The sequence below is a fragment of the Cotesia typhae genome, unplaced genomic scaffold (assembly GCF_013202065.1).
Source record: "Cotesia typhae breed Kobodo isofemale line unplaced genomic scaffold, CoteBio_Ctyphae contig_4, whole genome shotgun sequence".
Taxonomy (NCBI): domain Eukaryota; kingdom Metazoa; phylum Arthropoda; class Insecta; order Hymenoptera; family Braconidae; genus Cotesia; species Cotesia typhae.
Genome location: NW_027423748.1, coordinates 6,149,639 through 6,169,689, shown reverse-complemented (window position 1 = coordinate 6,169,689; position 20,051 = coordinate 6,149,639). Strand labels below are relative to the sequence as shown.

General features: G+C 26.1%; 3 protein-coding genes across 7 annotated transcripts in view; 1 reads left to right on the top strand and 2 right to left on the bottom strand.

Moving 5' to 3' along the window:
- The window catches only part of Adsl (adenylosuccinate lyase), a 38,230-nt gene extending 30,658 nt beyond the window's left edge, over window positions 1-7,572 (bottom strand). Inside the window, exons 1-4 of one of the 3 annotated variants that reach the window (XM_074242779.1) lie at window positions 7,233-7,572; window positions 5,679-6,187; window positions 4,674-4,898; window positions 40-2,123 (exon numbers count right to left, since the gene is read on the bottom strand). In XM_074242779.1, coding sequence (XP_074098880.1) covers window positions 1,233-2,123; window positions 4,674-4,898; window positions 5,679-6,187; window positions 7,233-7,341 — 1,734 coding nt within the window. In that variant the 5' untranslated portion in view covers window positions 7,342-7,572 and the 3' untranslated portion in view covers window positions 40-1,232. Of the gene's footprint in view, window positions 1-39; window positions 2,124-3,346; window positions 3,590-4,673; window positions 4,899-5,678; window positions 6,188-7,232 lie in introns of those variants that run through there. The other 2 variants (XM_074242778.1, XM_074242780.1) reach the window with 2 other exon arrangements.
- LOC141527358 (uncharacterized) lies at window positions 4,276-16,080 on the top strand. 3 transcript variants are annotated; one of them, XM_074242784.1, is made up of 7 exons: window positions 4,276-4,297; window positions 10,200-10,339; window positions 10,576-10,702; window positions 10,857-10,954; window positions 13,328-13,550; window positions 13,842-14,442; window positions 15,272-16,080. In XM_074242784.1, the coding sequence occupies exons 1-7, from the start codon at window positions 4,291-4,293 to the stop codon at window positions 15,585-15,587; spliced, it is 1,512 nt and encodes a 503-aa protein (XP_074098885.1). In that variant the 5' UTR covers window positions 4,276-4,290; the 3' UTR covers window positions 15,588-16,080. The 3 variants fall into 3 exon arrangements, with proteins under 3 accessions (XP_074098885.1, XP_074098884.1, XP_074098886.1); XM_074242783.1 differs by having other exon boundaries at window positions 15,269-16,080; XM_074242785.1 differs by lacking the exon at window positions 4,276-4,297 and adding an exon at window positions 8,507-8,550 and having other exon boundaries at window positions 15,269-16,080.
- Window positions 15,835-20,051, bottom strand: part of Myo10a (unconventional myosin 10A) — a 58,777-nt gene continuing 54,560 nt past the window's right edge. The window contains exons 24-29 of the mRNA XM_074242777.1: window positions 18,921-19,316; window positions 18,653-18,837; window positions 17,983-18,115; window positions 17,270-17,474; window positions 16,956-17,092; window positions 15,835-16,840 (exon numbers count right to left, since the gene is read on the bottom strand). Of these exons, the coding sequence (XP_074098878.1) occupies window positions 16,610-16,840; window positions 16,956-17,092; window positions 17,270-17,474; window positions 17,983-18,115; window positions 18,653-18,837; window positions 18,921-19,316 (1,287 nt within the window). The 3' untranslated portion in view covers window positions 15,835-16,609. The remainder of the gene's footprint in view (window positions 16,841-16,955; window positions 17,093-17,269; window positions 17,475-17,982; window positions 18,116-18,652; window positions 18,838-18,920; window positions 19,317-20,051) is intronic.

Here is a 20,051-nt window from a genome sequence, read left to right as displayed (position 1 = left end):
TTATAATTATCGATTAATTGTAATAAATAATATTTAAAATTGTTTTGATTTATAAAAATTTATTTTTATAAAAAAACTATTTCAATTATCATTCATACGTGATTAATTTATCGATTACAATAAAATTAACATGAGCAATCAATAATTAGATGTTACAAAAACTGAGGAAGAATGTCTAAAAATTATGTGATGTGTGATTTTTAGTAATAGTAATTATATTAATAAACCTTAATAGATAAATTTAATGGAATAAAAAAAAATCATTTCAGTGGCCTTGATTTCAATCAATTTAACGCATGCATATAAAATAATAATTACGTTATTTAGTTTACATGTTTATAAAACTTTGTTTTACGTAGAATTATTTTAATTACTACTATCCTTATTAAAATAATAATTCACTCATATAAGTAATGACTTTCCTTAAAATAAAACAATTATTTTGTATGATATCGTCAAATAATTACATTTCTTCTTTTTAAGGTAAAAGACTCAGTTATTTACACTGGTCTAATTATTTAACACTTTCAATTTTATTTTAATCAAAAAAATTAAATGTTTTCAAAAAATCAATTTTTTTTAAATTTATTATTCAAAAATTATATTTATTAATTTGTTAGAGTTGATTTGTTTTTATTTTTTTATTAAAATAAAATTGCAAGTGTCAATAACTGAGTCTTTTACCTTATATTTTTTAGTAAAATTTTTGTCCTACGATTTAATCATAAATTAAAAAAATTTTGAATTCTTTTTTCTAGTGTCATTTTTTTTTTTAATTTCGTTTTTTATTTTATCAATTAAAAACATTTAATCAACTTTATTGTTAATTGTGACTTATTTTAAAAATTTTTATTTTTCATTTTATTAAAAAAATTGAATTTTTTTAATTTAATTTCGTTCATTTAAAAATTTAAATTTAATAATTTGATTTTTTTTTTAATTAAAGAAATCTCAATTTTTTTTTTATTTGTTTTTTAATTTATCAAAAGAATAGAATTCTTCAATTTTCAATTTTTTTTTTTAATTTAAGTCATAATTATTAAAATAAGATCTTCATTTTTTGTTTATAAAAAAAATCAACTTTTCCTATAATTACTTTCTTTAAAAATTTTTTTTCACAATAATTTAAAACTTAAAAGTCTTGTTTAAAATCATTTATATTAAAATCTTGATAATCATAGCATAATTCAATATTACAAAACAAAAAAAACACCAAGTAAAACACTAAAAAATTAGTATCGAGATTTAAAAATGCCTCTGGGGAGACTGAATACTTGATTATCAGCACACATTACAGGAAAATGATTTATCTTTCCAAGCCCAAATGATTTGGTATCGTATTGAGGCCGATAGCCAACCTGATTGTTTATCAAATGCCCTTGACGATTTCCAAAAACATTTAAATTTTCAGCACACTGATTAGGTATTAAAGAGCGCACAATATTTAGACCCGGTAAATTGCATCTCGTATTAATATTACTACAATACTGTTGATTGTAATAAGAGTTATCAACTCTATTATCAAAGTTGGACCAATTTTGGTCGACGCAAAAATTATCCTGATAAACAGGAACGGTTTGCCGCAAATTGGGTGTCATGATCAAATTTTTTTGAACAACCTGGTAACTTTGATTGAAGTTAAGTCCATTGAAATTAAAAACCGGAGAAAGGCTTATATTATTCAAATTTTGAATACCAGGAATTAAATATGGATGAGAAATATTCTCCTTGTCATCAGACAAATACGGACTTCTAATAACAACTGGCGAAGGGTTAAAGATCACAGCAGATTTGTTATTAATATTAATATCTCTAAGTACGCCGTTGTTTTCCTGCAGCATCGACAGTGATCTTTTACAAATAGGATTCAGCGGCATCTTCTTGAAAGTATTATTACTAACGACCCGCTGTTGCTCGTGAGGTGGCTTAAAAAACTGCTTGGATTTACATCCAATAAAATTTTTCTTCCCGCTTCCTAGATTTTTATCCCAAGCCTCGGTTCTTTTTCCAAATTTGTTGTTTTTAGCAGAAACATCCTTTGGTTTGTAATTTTTTTTCGGCTCGATGTACCGCTCCGAAATATGGATCTCTCCATCTTTGGACATAACTCCGCACTCTTCGATCTTCGTAGACGATAAATTAAATCGATTAGCTTAAATTTTTATTTTTACTGAGAAAACGCAAGGAACTTGTTTGCGAACAATCGAGGGAAGTTATCAATTAACTCTCGAGGTTTTATTGTTTATGAATTATTTTGTAAGACTTCAGAGATTACGGGTAATTTCGTAAGCGTTAATCAGTCAATAAAATGTGATAATGATAACATTGTAACCTTTTAAAGATTAAATTCACCGATTAAGTGTTATGAAAATTTCTATGACTGACAACTTTTTACACCAAGTAATTATTGAAAAATAAATTGCTTAAAATATGCTTATTGTAAGATACACAGAAAGAAAAAAAGTCTTGAGTCAAGCGTTTTCTTAAATCAAGAAAATCTTAAGGAAGATTGAAAATTTCTTGAACGAAGTTGAATTTTTTTAAGCTAAGAAAATTTCTTCTTGCTCCAAAATAACTTCGGTCTACCTTATAATTTTCTCGGTTCAAGAAAATTTTTTTTTCTGTGTACTTAAATTATAAGACATTTGCTCAGCAAACATTTTGAGGTCTTTAGGGGACTCGGTGGTCTTTAGAAATTTTATTTCTAAATGAGGTAATGACTAATGCATTCAAATTTTTATTACACTTATTCTATTACTTATCAACTACCCAAAAATGAAAATCAAAACAAAAAAAAATTTTTTTCAAATTAGAAAAAAAAAATTAAAAAATGTCAATTTTATACCTAAATATAGCAAAAATTAGGGTAGACCCTATTTATAAATAATTACCGATTTTTTTAGTTTTATTTAAAAAATAATTAGTATGAACAAAATATTTTTAAAAAATTACATCCTTTTTTTTTTATTTTGAATAGAAAATTCAAGAAATTTTTTTTATGTTTGTGAAGAAAAATCTTAAAAATTTTCAGTCATCTGATTTTAAAATCATTATAATTTACATAGCCGGTTAGTGATTGCATCATTCGCTAGAGATGATTTGAAAATGATATATTTCAAGTTTACCCTTATTTTTAAGGTAATCAAAAAAATTTTATTTTAATTCAATAAAAATTTGTGAAATTCATTTTTTTGTCTTTTTTACTACTTTCGTTTGAAGGCAGGAAATTTTCTTAAAATTAATAACATTGTAATTAATATTGATTAGTAATGAAATCAACAATAGAACTAATGATTGATGACAACAACAACAACAACAACAACAATAACAATTAAAGTAAACTGACCTTTTGTGCTTTCGCCAGGTAAATCCAAAGCCGGCGCCACGTGGTAAACTTATTTTGCTCGCTAAAATTATAGAGCATCTCTTTAGACGCATAACGAGTTGACAAAGGACTTCTCCAGGATGAGTGTTCATCTAGTGCACCTGACATATTGATTTTATTTTTGATAAAACAAATAGAACAAATTAATCAAAATCACTCCACTCGGAAAAAGTAAATATTACTTTATGAGTTGGGTCAGCTGACTAACTAGAGCGAATTTTAGTTGATTTTATTGTGACAATTAAAAGCGATTTTAGCGACTCTTGTGTTGGTTTTTAAAAGCTTTTAGTGAAACTGACAGTAAGATAGAACTCAACGTTTATCTTCTATCTTACCGGCATTAAAAAAAAGTCTTGAAAATAGACCATTTTTCCGGAAGAAACCCATGTCACTCCTTAAGTATTATTCAAAGTAATAAAAAAAATATTGAAGTAAAAGAATATCCAATTTTTGAAAAATGGATGAAAAAAAAAAAATGATTATTTTAAATATTTAATTTTCAAATAATATATATGTTTTTAATATCGATTATTTATACCAATAATATTATAATAAATAATCGATTTTTAATAATAAAAATTTCTAAATTATTCTCAAATATTATGAGAAGTCAAGAATTAATTATTCTTATCCAGGTATAATTATAATTAAGAATAATTAATGTTGTACATAAAATACTTGAAGTTTTTTTTTATTTATTTATAAACTTAAAATAAAAAAATATTGAATAAATATAATTCCCATGCAAACCTCTGAAGTCTCAGTAAAAATAATTCTTCACAAACATATAAAGATAAAAATAAATGCAATATTCAAAGGGTGATAAGTGATAAGACTGACCTGTACAAGGTAAAAATAAGAATTATACTCGTCAGTCTTTCGCAGTGTTTGGACAATGCACAAACATGAAAGGTAATATATAAATTTAATACTTATAAGTATAAGGATAATTATAAATAACTTGAACAATAAATATTGCCCAAATATTATTAAATAAATAAACAAAAATAGCTTATAATCAAAAAAAGGAAATAACATTGCGTAGAATAAAATCCTCAGAAGGGAAAGTTACCACGTTCCAATTTTCGCGTGAGACCGTCGTATTAGTAACCATACAGTCATTGTTCACTCTTCATGGCCAAGATAAAAGATGTCATGTCGAGTGTTCAAATGTTGATGGTCTAGCCTTTTTTATTCATTTTATTTTATCACTCGATTGTTGCAAACAACATTCCTTTGTATATTAAATTTTAAAGTCAAGTAATAAATAAAATAAATATATACTTACAACATTGTGCATCGATGAACTAGGATGAGCCCAATCTATGATCAACTCAACATTGGGAAATAAAATTGTCCTCTGCGGCATAAGTTTTCTTCTGGCCATCGCAGCATCAATGTGCGCTTTGTACGAAATTAACGCCTTTTTTTGCATCGGCTTATTAGCGGTATTACTTTTAGCGATGGTGTAAACCGCGACTTGAGTTACACTCTCTGTCGTTTCGTAAATTTTCTGTAAGAATATTTTTTCAATTACTTTACTTATTATTAATATAATTATTGTAAGATACTTAAAAGTTTTTTAATTAAATTTTTTCTAAAAGAAAAATAATCATGAGGTCTGTGACTTGCATTAAAATATAAAAAAATATTTTTAATAATAAAAACCAGCAACCTTGCAGTCACTATGTGACTGCCGTGACTTGTAAACTATAAATAAATAAAATTTTGCTTTATTAAATAATGATTTTTGTTAAATTGCACTGTACTTTTTTAACTATTGACGTTTTTAAAGATATAAGCTCATCCCGATGTTACATTCATCAAGAGCTTTCATTTGAGTACACACATGCATTTTGATATATTTTTCATATATTTATATATATATAATATATATAATATAAATAAATATATGAAAAAATGATGTGGGTACTTAAATGAAAGGTCTTGATGAGTGTAACATCGGGATGAGCTTATATCTGTAAAAATGTCAATAGTTCACAAGATACAAAGTAATTTCTTAATTATGTATCTAGAAATAGAGAATTTTTTAATGCAGCCTCAATACTTATCATCTTAAATTGACTATCGGTGAAAATGATATGAAACATTGAAGAGGCACAACTCCAGGTCCAAACTTTTCCAACGAAACCAAATTTAACCATAAAAACTCATTTTATCATAAAAATATACTAGTTACAAAATTTTGCTTATTGTCTTAATGATATAAATAATAATAATTATACTTAGAATCATACTATGTGTATGTATGCAGGAAGATAATAATAAATACCTTGATAAAAATTTTAGAATCCAGTTCTGGAGGCAATCGAGCAATACTCAGGCGACAGTTATTAACACTCGCTACGACGCCTATTTTTTTCCCCTTTTCAATAGGCCACTCGTTCAATTCTTTTATGGCTTTTGCCGCGTACTCGGGCTTTGTGTACTTTATGAAACAATAGCCGCGGTTAGTTCCGGAAAAATCCATCATGAGACGAATTTCAAAAATTTCTCCAGCTCGCTGGAAGATCGGGTAGAGTTTATTTTCGTAAATATTTCTTGGAAGATTACCAACGAAAACCTCACACTCGGGACTTGGTGCTTCGCCGACCCAATCTTTTGGCGGGCCTAGTTTCCGCTGGCCGTTGACTTGTGTGATGTCAAGTCCCGATGTTTTTGAAATCTCAAGCACGTTTTTTGAAATCTCGATTGACTCTTGAAATGATAAATCACTCTTTTCATCAGTCTTGGCGTAATATTGATCGTGCAAGTCATTTTTTGATCTGTCCCATTGCCGGTCTAAGTTAAATAAGAAATTATTATTTTGTAATTCGTTTTCAATTATAAATAATTAATATATAAATTATCGATACGTAAATAAATTTATAACTTTAAATGCTCAGAAATTTTCACTTATTTTTATATAAACTTAGTTTTTTTTTTTTCAAGAACTTGTCAATTTTTTATTCTAATAAATTTTTTGTGTTCATCCTTTTACATTTATTTATTAACACTAATGACGTGTATATAAATAAGTAAAATTTTAATACTTCTTTAATTTTTTTAATAAAAAAATTTATAATAATTTATATAAAATAATTTTTAGTTTTAAATAAATAATACAATTAAAAACTTCTAATTTTTTAACAATGAAAACAGTTATTTTATAATTTTCCACCGTAGTTTCATTATTTTAAATTTATCAACAATCCATTTTATATTTTTTGTTAAAATTTAAATATAAATAAATGATAAATAACGCGCATTTTTATGATACTAAAATTAGCTGAAGTTCATCCATTTTTAATTTTTTTTTTGTTTTCATCAATTAAATTACAAGTAAAAAAAATATTTAAAAAAAATTTCATAGATAATTTAAAAAATTTTCAACTTGTGAAATCTTTTATTTTAATTTTATGAATACAAAAAGTTAGCCGACATCTCAAAATTTTTATAATTTTTTTCATTGAAAAAGTATTTACAAGAAAATAAAAAAAAAATTTGCACGAGTAAAAAACTTCAAAAACTTTTTAATTTAATTATTAAAAAAGAATCAAAAAATTTGGAACGTCGGCTAATTTTAATAACATTTTAATTTTTTTCCAATAAATTAAATTATAATAATTTTCAGACGTTGGTTAATTTAAATTACATCTATTTTTTTAAACTAATTTTCAAGCACTGATTGATTAGTTAATTTTTTAATTAAAACGAAAAAATAATTTAGTCAAATCTTAAATTTATAAATTCTATTTTCGTATAATTTATCTGAAAATTATTAAATAAACAAGTTAGTTGTAATTAACTGTTGAATAAATTAAAATTTAAAAAAAAAATTACTTACCGGATAAATTATTAATGCTGTACACATATTGGTATTTTTTACCAGAATTTTTAATTGGGCTTCCATTATTCTTTCCAGTATCACTATTACTTCTGTGGTTGTTAAACATTTTAATAATCAAAATTGTCAATTGTTGATTCACTTGTTTTTTTAATAATTAAATTACTGGCACTGGACGCTGATGAAATCGAACAAAGAACTTGAAACAACTGGCTATTGCCGAATAAAATGTAAAAATGCTGTGCTTTGTCCTCAGCTAGCCGAACACAAGTGACGTGCAGCTCAGTTAGATAAGTATTCAGTTATTTAGTGCGACATAATGAAGCATATAGCGTCAGTTACAGTTTTTATTTGGCCAATAGATTTTGGTAGTCTCGGAGAGCACCAATGGCCGTGGCCGTGGTGTGTGCTGTCTACCGAAGTACAGAAGCTAAAGCTAGGTGGTGGGAAATCCGGAGAATTTTAATTTAACGTACATTTTTTCAAGTTTTTCTTTGTTCGATCTATGGACGCGTAAATAATCGATGTATTGCATAAATAATTTTAGAATTTTAAATAATTTTATTGCAATTTTTGTTTTAGTTAAATTTAAAAAATTTTTTAGATTAAATATCGAAAAATTATTTTTTATTATTAAAATTTTTTTTTTAAAATTGCATTTTAAATATGAAACTTAAGTAAGCAGACGTCTAATAATTTTTGACTTCTTTTATTAATTAAATTACAACTAAAAAGGTATTTATAAAAAATTGCACTTATATTTTTTCAAGTTTTTTACATGTGACAATTTTTTTTTTTTTAATTTTTTAAGTGAAAATTTTTGAAAAAAAATTTATAAAAATTTTGAAATCTTGGCTAACTTCATTTTCATTTTTAAATTTCTACATATTAATTTTTTTGATAATGCTGAAGTTAGCCGTCAGCTGTCAATTTAAAAAATTTTAATAACAAATAAATTACAATAAAAAAATGCTTCTAAAAATTTTCACTTGTGGAATTTTTTAATTTAATTTATTTTATAATAATTGCTTTATTATGAAATTTCAAAATAATTTTTAATGTCTGCCAACTTCAGTGTTATATTTTTTTGCCATAATTTAATTGTTATTAAATTCTCAAAATTATTAAATATATGCTAAATTAATTTTCATATTTTTTTGTTTTTTTTTTTTTTTTTTGATAAAAATATTATTGCAAAGAAAATAAAAAATCTATTTGTGAAAATGTTGAAAAATTATTGATGGAGTTTTTTTTATTTGTTAGGAAAAAACTAAAAACTGCTAAAAAAAAAATTTTTTTAGCCGGGTTAAAAGAATGTGTGAGTAAGAATAGTGAGAAAATTTTCAATCATTCGCCATTTTCTGTCAAAAAAATTCTTGAAAATCACCTCTTTTTTTTTTATCGTCACAGTGGTGTTCCCCCTTAATACTCATATATTGTTGTTTCTAAAACAAAGAGTGTTAAACATCAGCCAAGTAGATTTTTTAACTATGACATGAATAACATCGAATGTCATTTTATATCTGTCAGAGTTTGACGTTTATTCTTTGAATACTTATGTCGAGATTTGTGATTGTTATTGCATGCCTAGGTCTACACAACAAACACTCAGTCTCAGTCCGTACTAACTTTACTGATTATTCGGAGAAACTCTGAATGGTATTTATATTGTTGTTTCCAAGTTTTCATTTCAAGAAAAAAAAAACAAAACAGGGTAAAATATATATTACATTTGACAGTATCGAAATAATAATACGCAAGTAAATAGAAAATAAAAAATTATCAACCATTTTTAAAAATTATTTATGACACTCAAATTGTCAGACACTGGACAATTTTTGAATTTTTTTGAAAAATAAATTAGGTCTAGAAAATATTTTTTTTATAAACGGCATTTGTTATTTTTTAGAGCTTTTAAAGATGGATTTTTTTAAAAATAAATTCTTAATATAATTTATTTTTTAGAAAAGTTATCAAATGTCTCTCAATTTCAGTAATGTAATTATTTACTTTATATTTTCGCATTAATTAATTTTTAATTTTTTCAGGACTTGGTTTCATCAGACAAAAAATTTTTACTAAGGTTCTGAAAATGTTTTCAAAAATAGTTTTAAAAAAAATTACATTTTTTAATTTATTAAAAATAAATGATTTAAAAATTATAGAATTCAATTAAAAAAAAAATTAAAACAGTTAATTACTAATTCAAAAATATTTTAGTTTAATTAATAAAAATTTCTCACTATTAATGTAATACTCTGTACTTTATGGCCGTTAGGAAACACTTGTTCTAGAGTCAATTGAATTAGATAAATAAATAATATAAAAATAAATTTTAAGTAATAAAATTCAAAAATCAATTAAAATATTTTGTGAAATTATAAATAAAAAAATTATTTTAATTTTCAATTAATTTAAATAATTTTGACTGCGAATTTTGATAAATACTTTTTTTTAAAATAACTTTAATAAATTAAAAAAAAATGTATATTATGCTTAAAAAAAAAAAGATAATAAATAATTGGTAAATTGTAATATATACATATAAGTATAAAAAATATATGATAATATTTTTTGCTATGGTGACCCATGAAAAACTCAATTATCCCACGCGGCTGCGTTATACGATAATAACATTATTACATTGCATTGTTTTTTTTTTTTTTTTTTTTTTTTTTTTTCAGTAGTAGGTATACGCAAGTCTCATTACGTGACATTACATCTACATCGGCCCACCTGCATCAGCCTGAGCATAAACCTAACTATCTCTTTCAGTCCGCGCTCGTCGCTGTTTGTGATCTATCGCTTTTCTCGTCAACAATAAATCTACCTGTCGTCTACATTTATTTGTGCCAGAAATTATTCCAATATTTATAATAATATAAGAATTGTTAATAAAAAAAATTAACATTTTGTGATGTTACTATTAATAATTTTTTTAAATTAAATTTTAATATGTAATTATAGACAAAAATTCGTGGTGGAAAAAGTTTAAATCAAATGCTTTTAAATCAAGTGAATTGAGCAGAAAAAAATTTTTTAAGCACAGAGAAATCTATCCTGGAATTATGTGGAATAAAAAAGTTTTTATCAAAATCATTGAAGTGGTGAGATTTTTTTTTTAATTTATTTTTGTTTTTTTTTTTTTTAAATTAATTTAAGAGATAAAATTTATACTTTGCAGAAGTTTTAATTCAAATAAAATGACTAAGTTCAAAGCAATTTATCTTTAAGATTTATTCATTGAAAACAGAAAAAATCTTTTCATTATTCATCATGGTATTATTCATATTCTTGATAGTTTCTCTTTATACATTAACATTTATATTTATCTATTTTTCAGCTTCTATGCATTGCATGCACGGTGGCACTCCGTGTGACTGATGACGAGAGCAGAAGAGTTTTTAATTTTCTTAGATATCGTAGTAGAGAGTGGGCTCTTCTGAACAATGTGACCTGGGGAACTATAGGTAAAAAGTTATTTTAAATTCAAAATAAGAAAAAGTCTTGACAGAAGAAAAGATAAAACAAATTTGTATTTGTTTCATTTCTTTTAACACTTTTTCTTTTTTTTTTTGTCGCTTATTTATTTAGTTAAATCCTCGACCTATTTTTCTGTAACAGGTGCAGCTCTCGCGACAGCAACGTGTGGCGGTTACGTGATAATCACTGCAGGTCTTCTGCTCGCTGTTGCCACTGGCGAATTACGCGGTAGAAAAACAGTAAGGATCGTTATCCTTTTTTTTTTAATTATATTGTTTTAAATACAAATGATAGTTAAGTTGTAGACAATTTCAGTGTTTTTTAAAATTTATTGTTTTGTTTTTAGAAATTTTTTAGAAGCGAAAACTTTTGAATTTAAACTCAAATTAAAAAAAAATTTTTTTTACAAATTAGAGGCAAAAATTTATTAACAAATTTTTTATTTTTAATTTATTGAAATAAAAATTGAAACTCTTGACTAATAACAAACAATTTTTTTTTTACAATTTATAAAAAAATTTAATGCTATAATTTTAAATTGTTTGAACAAATTATAGAATTTTCCCATTTTTTTTTATTTATTTTTTTTTAGTGATTGTAAAAAAAGTTTGAAAATTTGCTTCAATAGTTCGATAAATAACTTTTTCTTAAAAATTTCAAAAATTTTAGTCTTGTATTTAAAGTTTTAAATTAAAAGATTTTAAGAAAAAAAACATAGAAAATTTTAAAGAATGATTTTTTAAAAATCATATTTTAAGATTTACGGCTCAGAACTTCCGCGCTAGAGTTTTGCATTGCCGTTTATTTTATATTTAATTTTTTTACTCAAAATGATCGATAATTTACTCAGATTTTTATCAATAAATTTTTCAACTAAAAAAAAAAAATTGAAAAATTAAATTTTAGGAACTTTTCCAATTATTTTTTTCTTTAATTGACTTATTAATAAAACAATTAAAATTTAAATATGTTAATACTGAGAACTTGAATTTTTAAAAAACTCTTGAATGCAATAATTTAAAAAGTTGTCGCAAATAAACAAAGGCAGCTCTGAAAATTGGGGGAGACCAGCCAATTTCGTTGCACAACAAATAAAATAGATTTACTTAAAAATCATGGGAATGTTGAAACACGTAAAAAAATAATAAATAAATAAATAAACAATGTCTCATATAGTTGACATTGAAAGACAAGACTAGATAGTTAATTATTTAAATCTAAAGGAACAATATTACTTTACTTCATATATGCTTATATATTTATATACTTATAGGCGCTGGTGCAGAAACGCATAATCATAATAGAAAGACACGTAATGTGTTATTTTACATTTTTCCTTAGTAATAAGTAATGAGTCATATAACTAGATCGCTGGTAACCGTAATACTTGTATCATATATAATATATATACATATTAAATCCTCGCCCAATCCTTGATCCTGAAGAGATCGAGGAATCGCGGTCAGGTTTTTTTATTAACACGATGAACGTGGGAAAATATTTAACTATATCGAACTCGCTTGATCATCCGAACGGTATATTATATTCATCATATATTTTAATGTCGATTACAAGGCTTGCACTAATTATTCAAAATATATCACAATGAATATAATTACTAAGCTGCAAATGTTTTCTTAATCTTTAGAGTTTTTATTGCTTAGGATAGGCATGGTATTTAATGAAGCTAACTGATCTTCAGAGATTCAATGGCTCAAAACGTAATTACTTATAAGTAATTATAAAAAATGATTTATCTTAATTGCAGGTTTCAAAAGTTATTTTTCATTCATAAGTACTTGTTTCCTGTCTAATGACTTTTCTGTAATTTCTTACTTGTTGTATAATTTATTGATGATTTATCTTGAATCGTTAGTAGAATAAACTTTTTTTAAATTAAATTAAACTCAATATGTAGGTGTTGTGATTGCAATTTTAATTTTTTGACTAGTTAATTGAGTTTTCACAAAATAATATTATTTATTTTTTATTATTATTAATTTTATTTGTATATTTATTATCTACACTAATATTGTAAAAAAGAAAAATTTGATTGTTTATTTGTTTGCATTGAATAGATTTATTTTCAAAATAAATTACATGAAATTATTATAAAAAAAAATAAAAGTTTTTAGTAACTTATTTTTAAAAATATTATTTATTAAAATTTTGTTTGAAATTTCGTAAAAATTTTGTTTTTACTAAAAACTAAATTTTTTAAAAAATCCTGAAAATTTTAGAAATTTAATTATACACGGAAAGAACACGATGACACTGGATATCATCCCAGATTATACTGAATGAAAAAAAAATTCAGATAGTAGCTAGTATAATCCAGATTATAATGAGTATAATCCAGATATCACCCCGTATAATCTGGATTATACTAGCTACTATCTGAAAATTTTTTTCACCGCAGATATCACCGAGTATAATCTGGGATGACATCCAGTGTCATCTTGTTCTTTCCGTGTAAAGCAAATTTTCTGTCATTTTTTTTTAATTTTGATAACTAAGAGCTATAATAAAAAAAAAAAAAAAAAAAACTAAAATATTGCAAACGTTTAAAATAATTGAATAAACACTTAACTAATTTATCTTATTTATTCTAGGAATTATTTTTACTTGGACTTGGAGTAATTCTCTTCGGAATAATCGGCGCACTGTCATTAGCGTCAATAGAAAATGTTCCTAATGATTTAATAGACAACGCAGCGGTGCTCGGCGCTTTGTGTCTCATCACCGGATTGGTTTTTATAGCAGATATTTTGATGACTACACCTGAACAAGACATTAAACATGACGCGACGCATATATTTGTCAATAAAAATGCAGGCAAGTCACGTGCTGATTTGACTAATTCACAAATTCGAATTGAAACGGCTGCTTAACAATAAATAATAATAATAATAATAATAATAATAATAATAATAATAATAATAATAATAATAATTTGCTATCTAATTTAATAATTAAAAAAATATTAAAATTAAAATAGTAATTAGTGGTAGTAATAAATATGACTTAACAATCGATAAAAAATATAAAGAGTTATAAATAATAATTATAATTATAAATTATAATTAAAGTAGTTAATAAATGAGCATGAATGTTATCGCAATTTAGTACAACCGCCGACGACTTTGACGATTGAGAAGGAGTCGAAAGCTCCAAAGGCTAGCGGACACAATACGACTTTAGATTCTGATAGAAATGAAAGTGTCAATGATACTAAGGATAGTAATAAGGACAATAGTCAACCGCAGAATCATCAGGTTCATCATCACCATCAAGAAGAACCTCCAGCAGACTCACGGGAGCATCAAGTCCTTGTTACAGCCCAGAGACCTCGAGTTACCGACGTCGGAATTTTGGCTGAGCCGAACAGGGACTACGGTGATGATGACATTAAATTTATCGACGACGATCGATTTACCAAAGATTACTCCAATCTTCGTAATCAGTTTAGAGAGCCCACTGTCAACGGGTACAGAGACGCTGAGACGACGATGAGAGATAGATTCAAGGACGAGAGGGACAACGGAAGGACTTTTTATCACCACACCCATGAAATGAATATTCGGCCTTCCGACGAGGTCGACACGCCGAGGTTTTCTTCTATCAGAGACAATTTAAGCGAGGCCAGGTTTCCTAAAATTGTTAACTCGAGTGTGAAGACTAACAGGGTCGATCGTGATGATCACGACAATTTTGAGAGTCATGGAAGGTAAGGTTTTTTTTTTCTTATAAATTTTATTTATCAAAAACGTTTTTTGTGTTATGGCTAGATCTAATTTAATTTTTTACCAAATAAAAAAATTTAAATACTATGTTGAAGCTTACTAGCAACCTTACAGTCACTAGGTAACTGCCGTGACATGTGAACTGTAAATAAATAAAATTTTGCTTTATTAAATAATGACTTTTGTTAAATTGCACTGTACTTTTTTAATTATTGAAGTTTTTTAAGATATAAGCTCATCCCGATGTTACACTCATCAAGACCTTTCATTTAAGTACCCACATCATTTTTTCATATATTTATATATATTATATATATGTAGATATGAAAAATATATCAAAATGCATGTGGGTACTCAAATGAAAGCTCTTGATGAGTGTATCATCGGGATGAGCTCATATCTGTAAAAATGTCCATAGTTCACAAGATACAAGGTCATTTCTTAATTATTGATATTTTTAAAGATATAAGCTCATCCTGATGATACACTCATCAAGAGCTTTCATTTAAGTACCCACATGCATTTTGATATATTTTTCATATTTACATATATATATAATATATATATAAATATATGAAAAAATGATGTGGGTACTTAAATGAAAGGTCTTGATTCAACAAGATAGTGACTGAAAAAAATTTTAATTTCTTCAGCTAAGAAATAAAATTGTTGACAATTTTCAACAAATTGATTTCGTGTCACAAGATTGCTAATTTTTTTCAAACGAAATTTTTTTTTTTCAGTACACAATATTACACAAAATATTTACAAAAATCGGCTAGTTAAAAATTAACATGATTTTTTTACTAGCAGATACTTGGACTCGAGTCACTTTGACACGATATCAACGAGATTAGCACCAGGAATAATGAAGCGCGGGCGAGACAATTATCTGGTCTCATCTGGCAGAAGCTACCGCAGCGACCGGTCTAAAGATGGAATAGAAATGCTGGACGAGTGGGTTGGAGTGCTCAGAAAGTCAACTACCGGGACCCAGACAACCAATGCTTCGACAATGCCGTCGTCTCCTAACGACCCAGGATACGTCAGACACACTGCCAACAACTGGCCCCGCGAGATTAAATTCAAGACTCCTGGTTCAAGTCCCAATCGCGAAGTTCATCATTAATTAACTACTTTTTATCATATAAATTAACGTAAATATGATCTGCACTGAAGGTTAACTTGAATTAAGAAAATTATTCTATTTGCAATAAAAAATTTTGTTTTTAAGCTAGTTGTCATGGTACGATATTCTCTAAATAATCCATCACTTTTACACAAGACTGTACCCATGGAGACAACTACCTTAAATATTAAATGAAGCTAACCTTCTGTACAGTAAAGGAAGAAATGAAATAATTAACAAACTTAAAAATTTTTAAAATATATATAATATATATATAATTTTTTTAAATACAAAAATTGAAGTCTTTTTATTATAAATGTGTTCATAACAAAACATTAATTTGTTAGTCAACATTAATACCTTTTTACTTTTATATCATGTTAGTTTCAGCGTTAATGTTATTATTGGGTGTAACTTTTTTATTACTATTTTATAATTATAATTATTATTTATTATTATTATACACTTAATAAATAAACGCTTTTAAAACCGACTTGTGTGATTAAAAAGAAAATTAAACAATAAATCTCGAGTAATTTAAACAATAAAATAACATAATTTCTTTGAAAAAATTATATCTATAATAATAATAATAACAACAATTAATTATTTTTATGACTTATCGATGGACTTAGCGTAAAAAAAAAACATTTAATCAATTGAAATAAATTTAATTGATCAACGTTCAACATTTAAATTATCAATTTATTTATGCCCAAAATAAAAGACAAAAATTGGGCAAATAATAAAATCGATAATAACTAATATTAATTATTATTAGTTACTTAAAAGTTGTATTGAGCTATTACACCATAACATAACTAAACATACTTACTATTGAATGCAGCATTAGCTCTTGTTTATCGCCACTTTACCTAATAAAATATAATTACTTATTTGTTATTATTTACACACCGATATAATTGAGCATTTTGAATTTAAAAGGCGTAATTAAAAAAAAAAAAATGAAAAATTAATAATATTATTTTGAGTGATAAAAATAATTTTATGAATTAATAAAATCATTTCCAGCCGTAAGAAAGACCGGTTGTTTGATTATTCGTTGTCCGCTGTTCCATTGTGATGTACTGTCGAATTAGGCGTGAAATTTCATGCGCTTGTTCTGTTTGCAATCTTGTTATTCTTTGCTGCATCAAATTACCGCATTTCATATCCAGGTAAAGAGCTCCTTCTTCGGATTTAACTTTACGCGTCGATATTACTTCCGAGAAAGGATAATGATACAACGTTACCTGCAATTAAGTAATAATAAATCGTTGTTGCCGTTATTATTTAAATGTTGGCGAGAAATGAAATTATATGTAGTATGTAGATGGATTTGTAATAAAAACGCTAATAGTAACATACGTGTGTCATTAAATCGATAAAGTGAACACCGTGTCTATTCAGGGCTAGAATGTGATCTCCTTTCTCTTTGCCGTTTTCTGGTATTCTTTTTACAGCGAAGAAACTCGATCCAAATAGCGGCCATTTCGACAGAATTTCTGTAATTAAATATTATGTTATTTATTAAAACGCATTTAACATATTTGTATATAACTATTTGAAAAGTAACTAAAACAAAAATTAATTTATCCAAGACCTCGTTTAGCGAAGCGATAACCCATTTATTACATATATACTTCTTGTATATGAATAAATAATAATTTTAAATTAATTACCTAGAACTTGGGCTTTACAAACAGCAGGAGTATTGTGTTGAATATTATTCCAAGCTTGCTGGACCATACTACCCCACTGCTGAGGTTTAGGCTCTCGTAAACTGAGCGCGGGTTTTGGTAATAAGTATTTTATTTCTTTAGTTGATGGATCGTGGGCCATATCCGCTGCTCGGTGCAGTAAAGCAGCTATTTGAGCCATATCGTACTGTAAATACAAATAATTAAGTTTTTTTATTTTAATAAATCATGTATCATCAATCATGATTAATATAAGTAATTTTTTTATGATACTAAAATCCATAGACATCTTCTTTAAAAATATTACAAAAAATTTAGTGTTCAAAATTTATTTATTTATAATTTAACGTTTTAATTATTTAAATTAACATTTATTCTGTTAAATCAACACAAAAAAGTTTTAAATATTTAGTAAAAAGTGTTTAATAAAATTTCACTAAATCGGGTAGATTAATAGTTTTCTTTGGGAAAAAAAAAAAAAAAAAAAAAAAAGAATGGTTGTGTTTAATTAAACTTTTTTTCCGGTGAAAATTATTAATTAATAATAATTTGTTAATTAACTAATTTTTCTATCATTAAATGATTAGAAAACAAGTTTTTATATTTAATAAATAAATAAATTGTTTTCAAATAAATAAATTTATGTTAATAGTTAATAAATTATTCTATCATTGTATTTTTTGAATAAAACTTACAATAACTTCTTGGGGTAAATGATCTTCAGGAATAACTAGCAAAAGTCCTTCCAAATAATCTGGCGCAATTTGATTAAAAACAACCTCTATGTACAAAGCTGCGTCCAGTCTCAAAGGGTAATACCACACCGATCTATTTAATAAAAAAAAAAAATTATTATTATCATTATTAATTTTACATTGTAACAAAAGCGCCATTCGGCCACACCCGACATGGATAGGTAGATTTCTTGTTTGAATATTGAAAAAAACACGTAAATTGAAAAAAGTCGACGAACAATCGCTTGAATTGAAGAAAATTAATTAAAAAAATCATCAGAACTAGACGAATAATAGCTTGAATTGAAGGTAATTAAATGAAGTTTGAGATAAATTTAATAGATTTCATCTGGAAAATTATTTTCATAAAATATACGAAATTAAAAATTTTTTAAAAATAAAAATCCTCGAACTTGATCTTCGGTACTGATCCACAGAATGAGCTTACAAAATTTTATAACGATTGGTTGATCTTTTTTGACATTAGTCGATGAAATGAAACATATTAAGACAAAATTTTCTTAAAATTACAACATGAGACCGGCTACAACAGATAGATTTCTAAAGAAATCTACCTAATAAATGAAAGAAAAAAAATGATATATTTATTTATTAATCATGAACTAATTACCTGCAGAATATCAAATAAAATACTTGATGATTCTTTTGCAACTCGGTGGTAACATCAAGGACATATTCATCTCGCGCCAAAGGCATCGTGAAAGCATCACCGTCGACGATACAATATAGCGAGAATTCATCCATTTCGTGTGGATTTCTCACGGATATGACGCTGCACATTTCCTCAATGACATCCTTAATATGAGACAGATTATTGTTGAAGCAAAGTATTGTTTTAAGTTTTTATTAATAATAATAAAAAAGTGGCATTGACTTACTTGAACAACAGTGGTACACTTGGTGTTAATGACTCTCTCCGTACCACCAGGCAGTCTGTATATTTGTCTCTTTGCGTTTCTTCCCGCGCTGATGGCCATTATTTCTTCCACGCTGGGCACGTTTTTTCGCCCACCGTATTTTACGGTTTTTCGCAAATTCTGAAGGCAGACTGTCGCGGTTCCGTGATACGCGCGTCTTTTATCGTACGCCGCAGTTTCTAGATATTTTATCAAGTAAGGTCTTAGCCCTTCGCTGCAGGTGAAGTAAGCAGCGACAATGCTGAATAATCGCCAGCCGCGTTGACAGCTATCTGGGTTTGGGCTTTTGTTGTTCGTCGTTTGTTTCATTAGTTGGCAGAACACTTCGTCTCGTAATGGTTCAAATTTGTGACAATGCTAAAGCAAAAAAAAAATTTTATCAAAATAAGCATTACTGTTTTTAAAAATTTTTCAAATTAATTGTAATTAAAAATTATTTTTTTCATTATTTTCCTTGTATTCGATTGATGATCCAAAAATCAGGTATTTATTAAAATTTTGGCAGAATAACTTTAGAGTATTTCAATATAATTATTTTTTCAAGGATGTTAAATAAAAAAAATTAAATGAATGACTTTAAATCTTTAAGATTAATTATCAGAATTAATTAATTAATTATTAGTCGAGCGAAAAAATTTTATTTCAGTTTTTTAAGACTTTATTTATCTTTCAGAAGTTTATTTAATAAAAATTGAGAATGAAATTTAAAAAAATATGCACAGACAGAGTCTAAATATTTATATAGTATTACAAATTTTTAATTCATTTTTTCATCAGAGTGGAAAAATTTTATTAGCACTAAATAATTATCCCTGATTAGAAAAAGAGATTTGAAACGATTCGAAATGGCTCAAAGCGATTAAAGACGATGTAAATAAATATTCTATCAATTAAAATACAGCAATAATTCATTTCATACGAATACAGCCTGTTAAAAATCGGGAACAATATCCCTGATTAGGAAATTTAATTTGAAATGATTTAAAACCATCGGATTTGAATACTATATAGATATACAATTAACATGGAGGTAATCATTTTAAATCATCTTTCTGAATCAGTAATTTCGTTTTTAGCAAATATAAAGTGTCC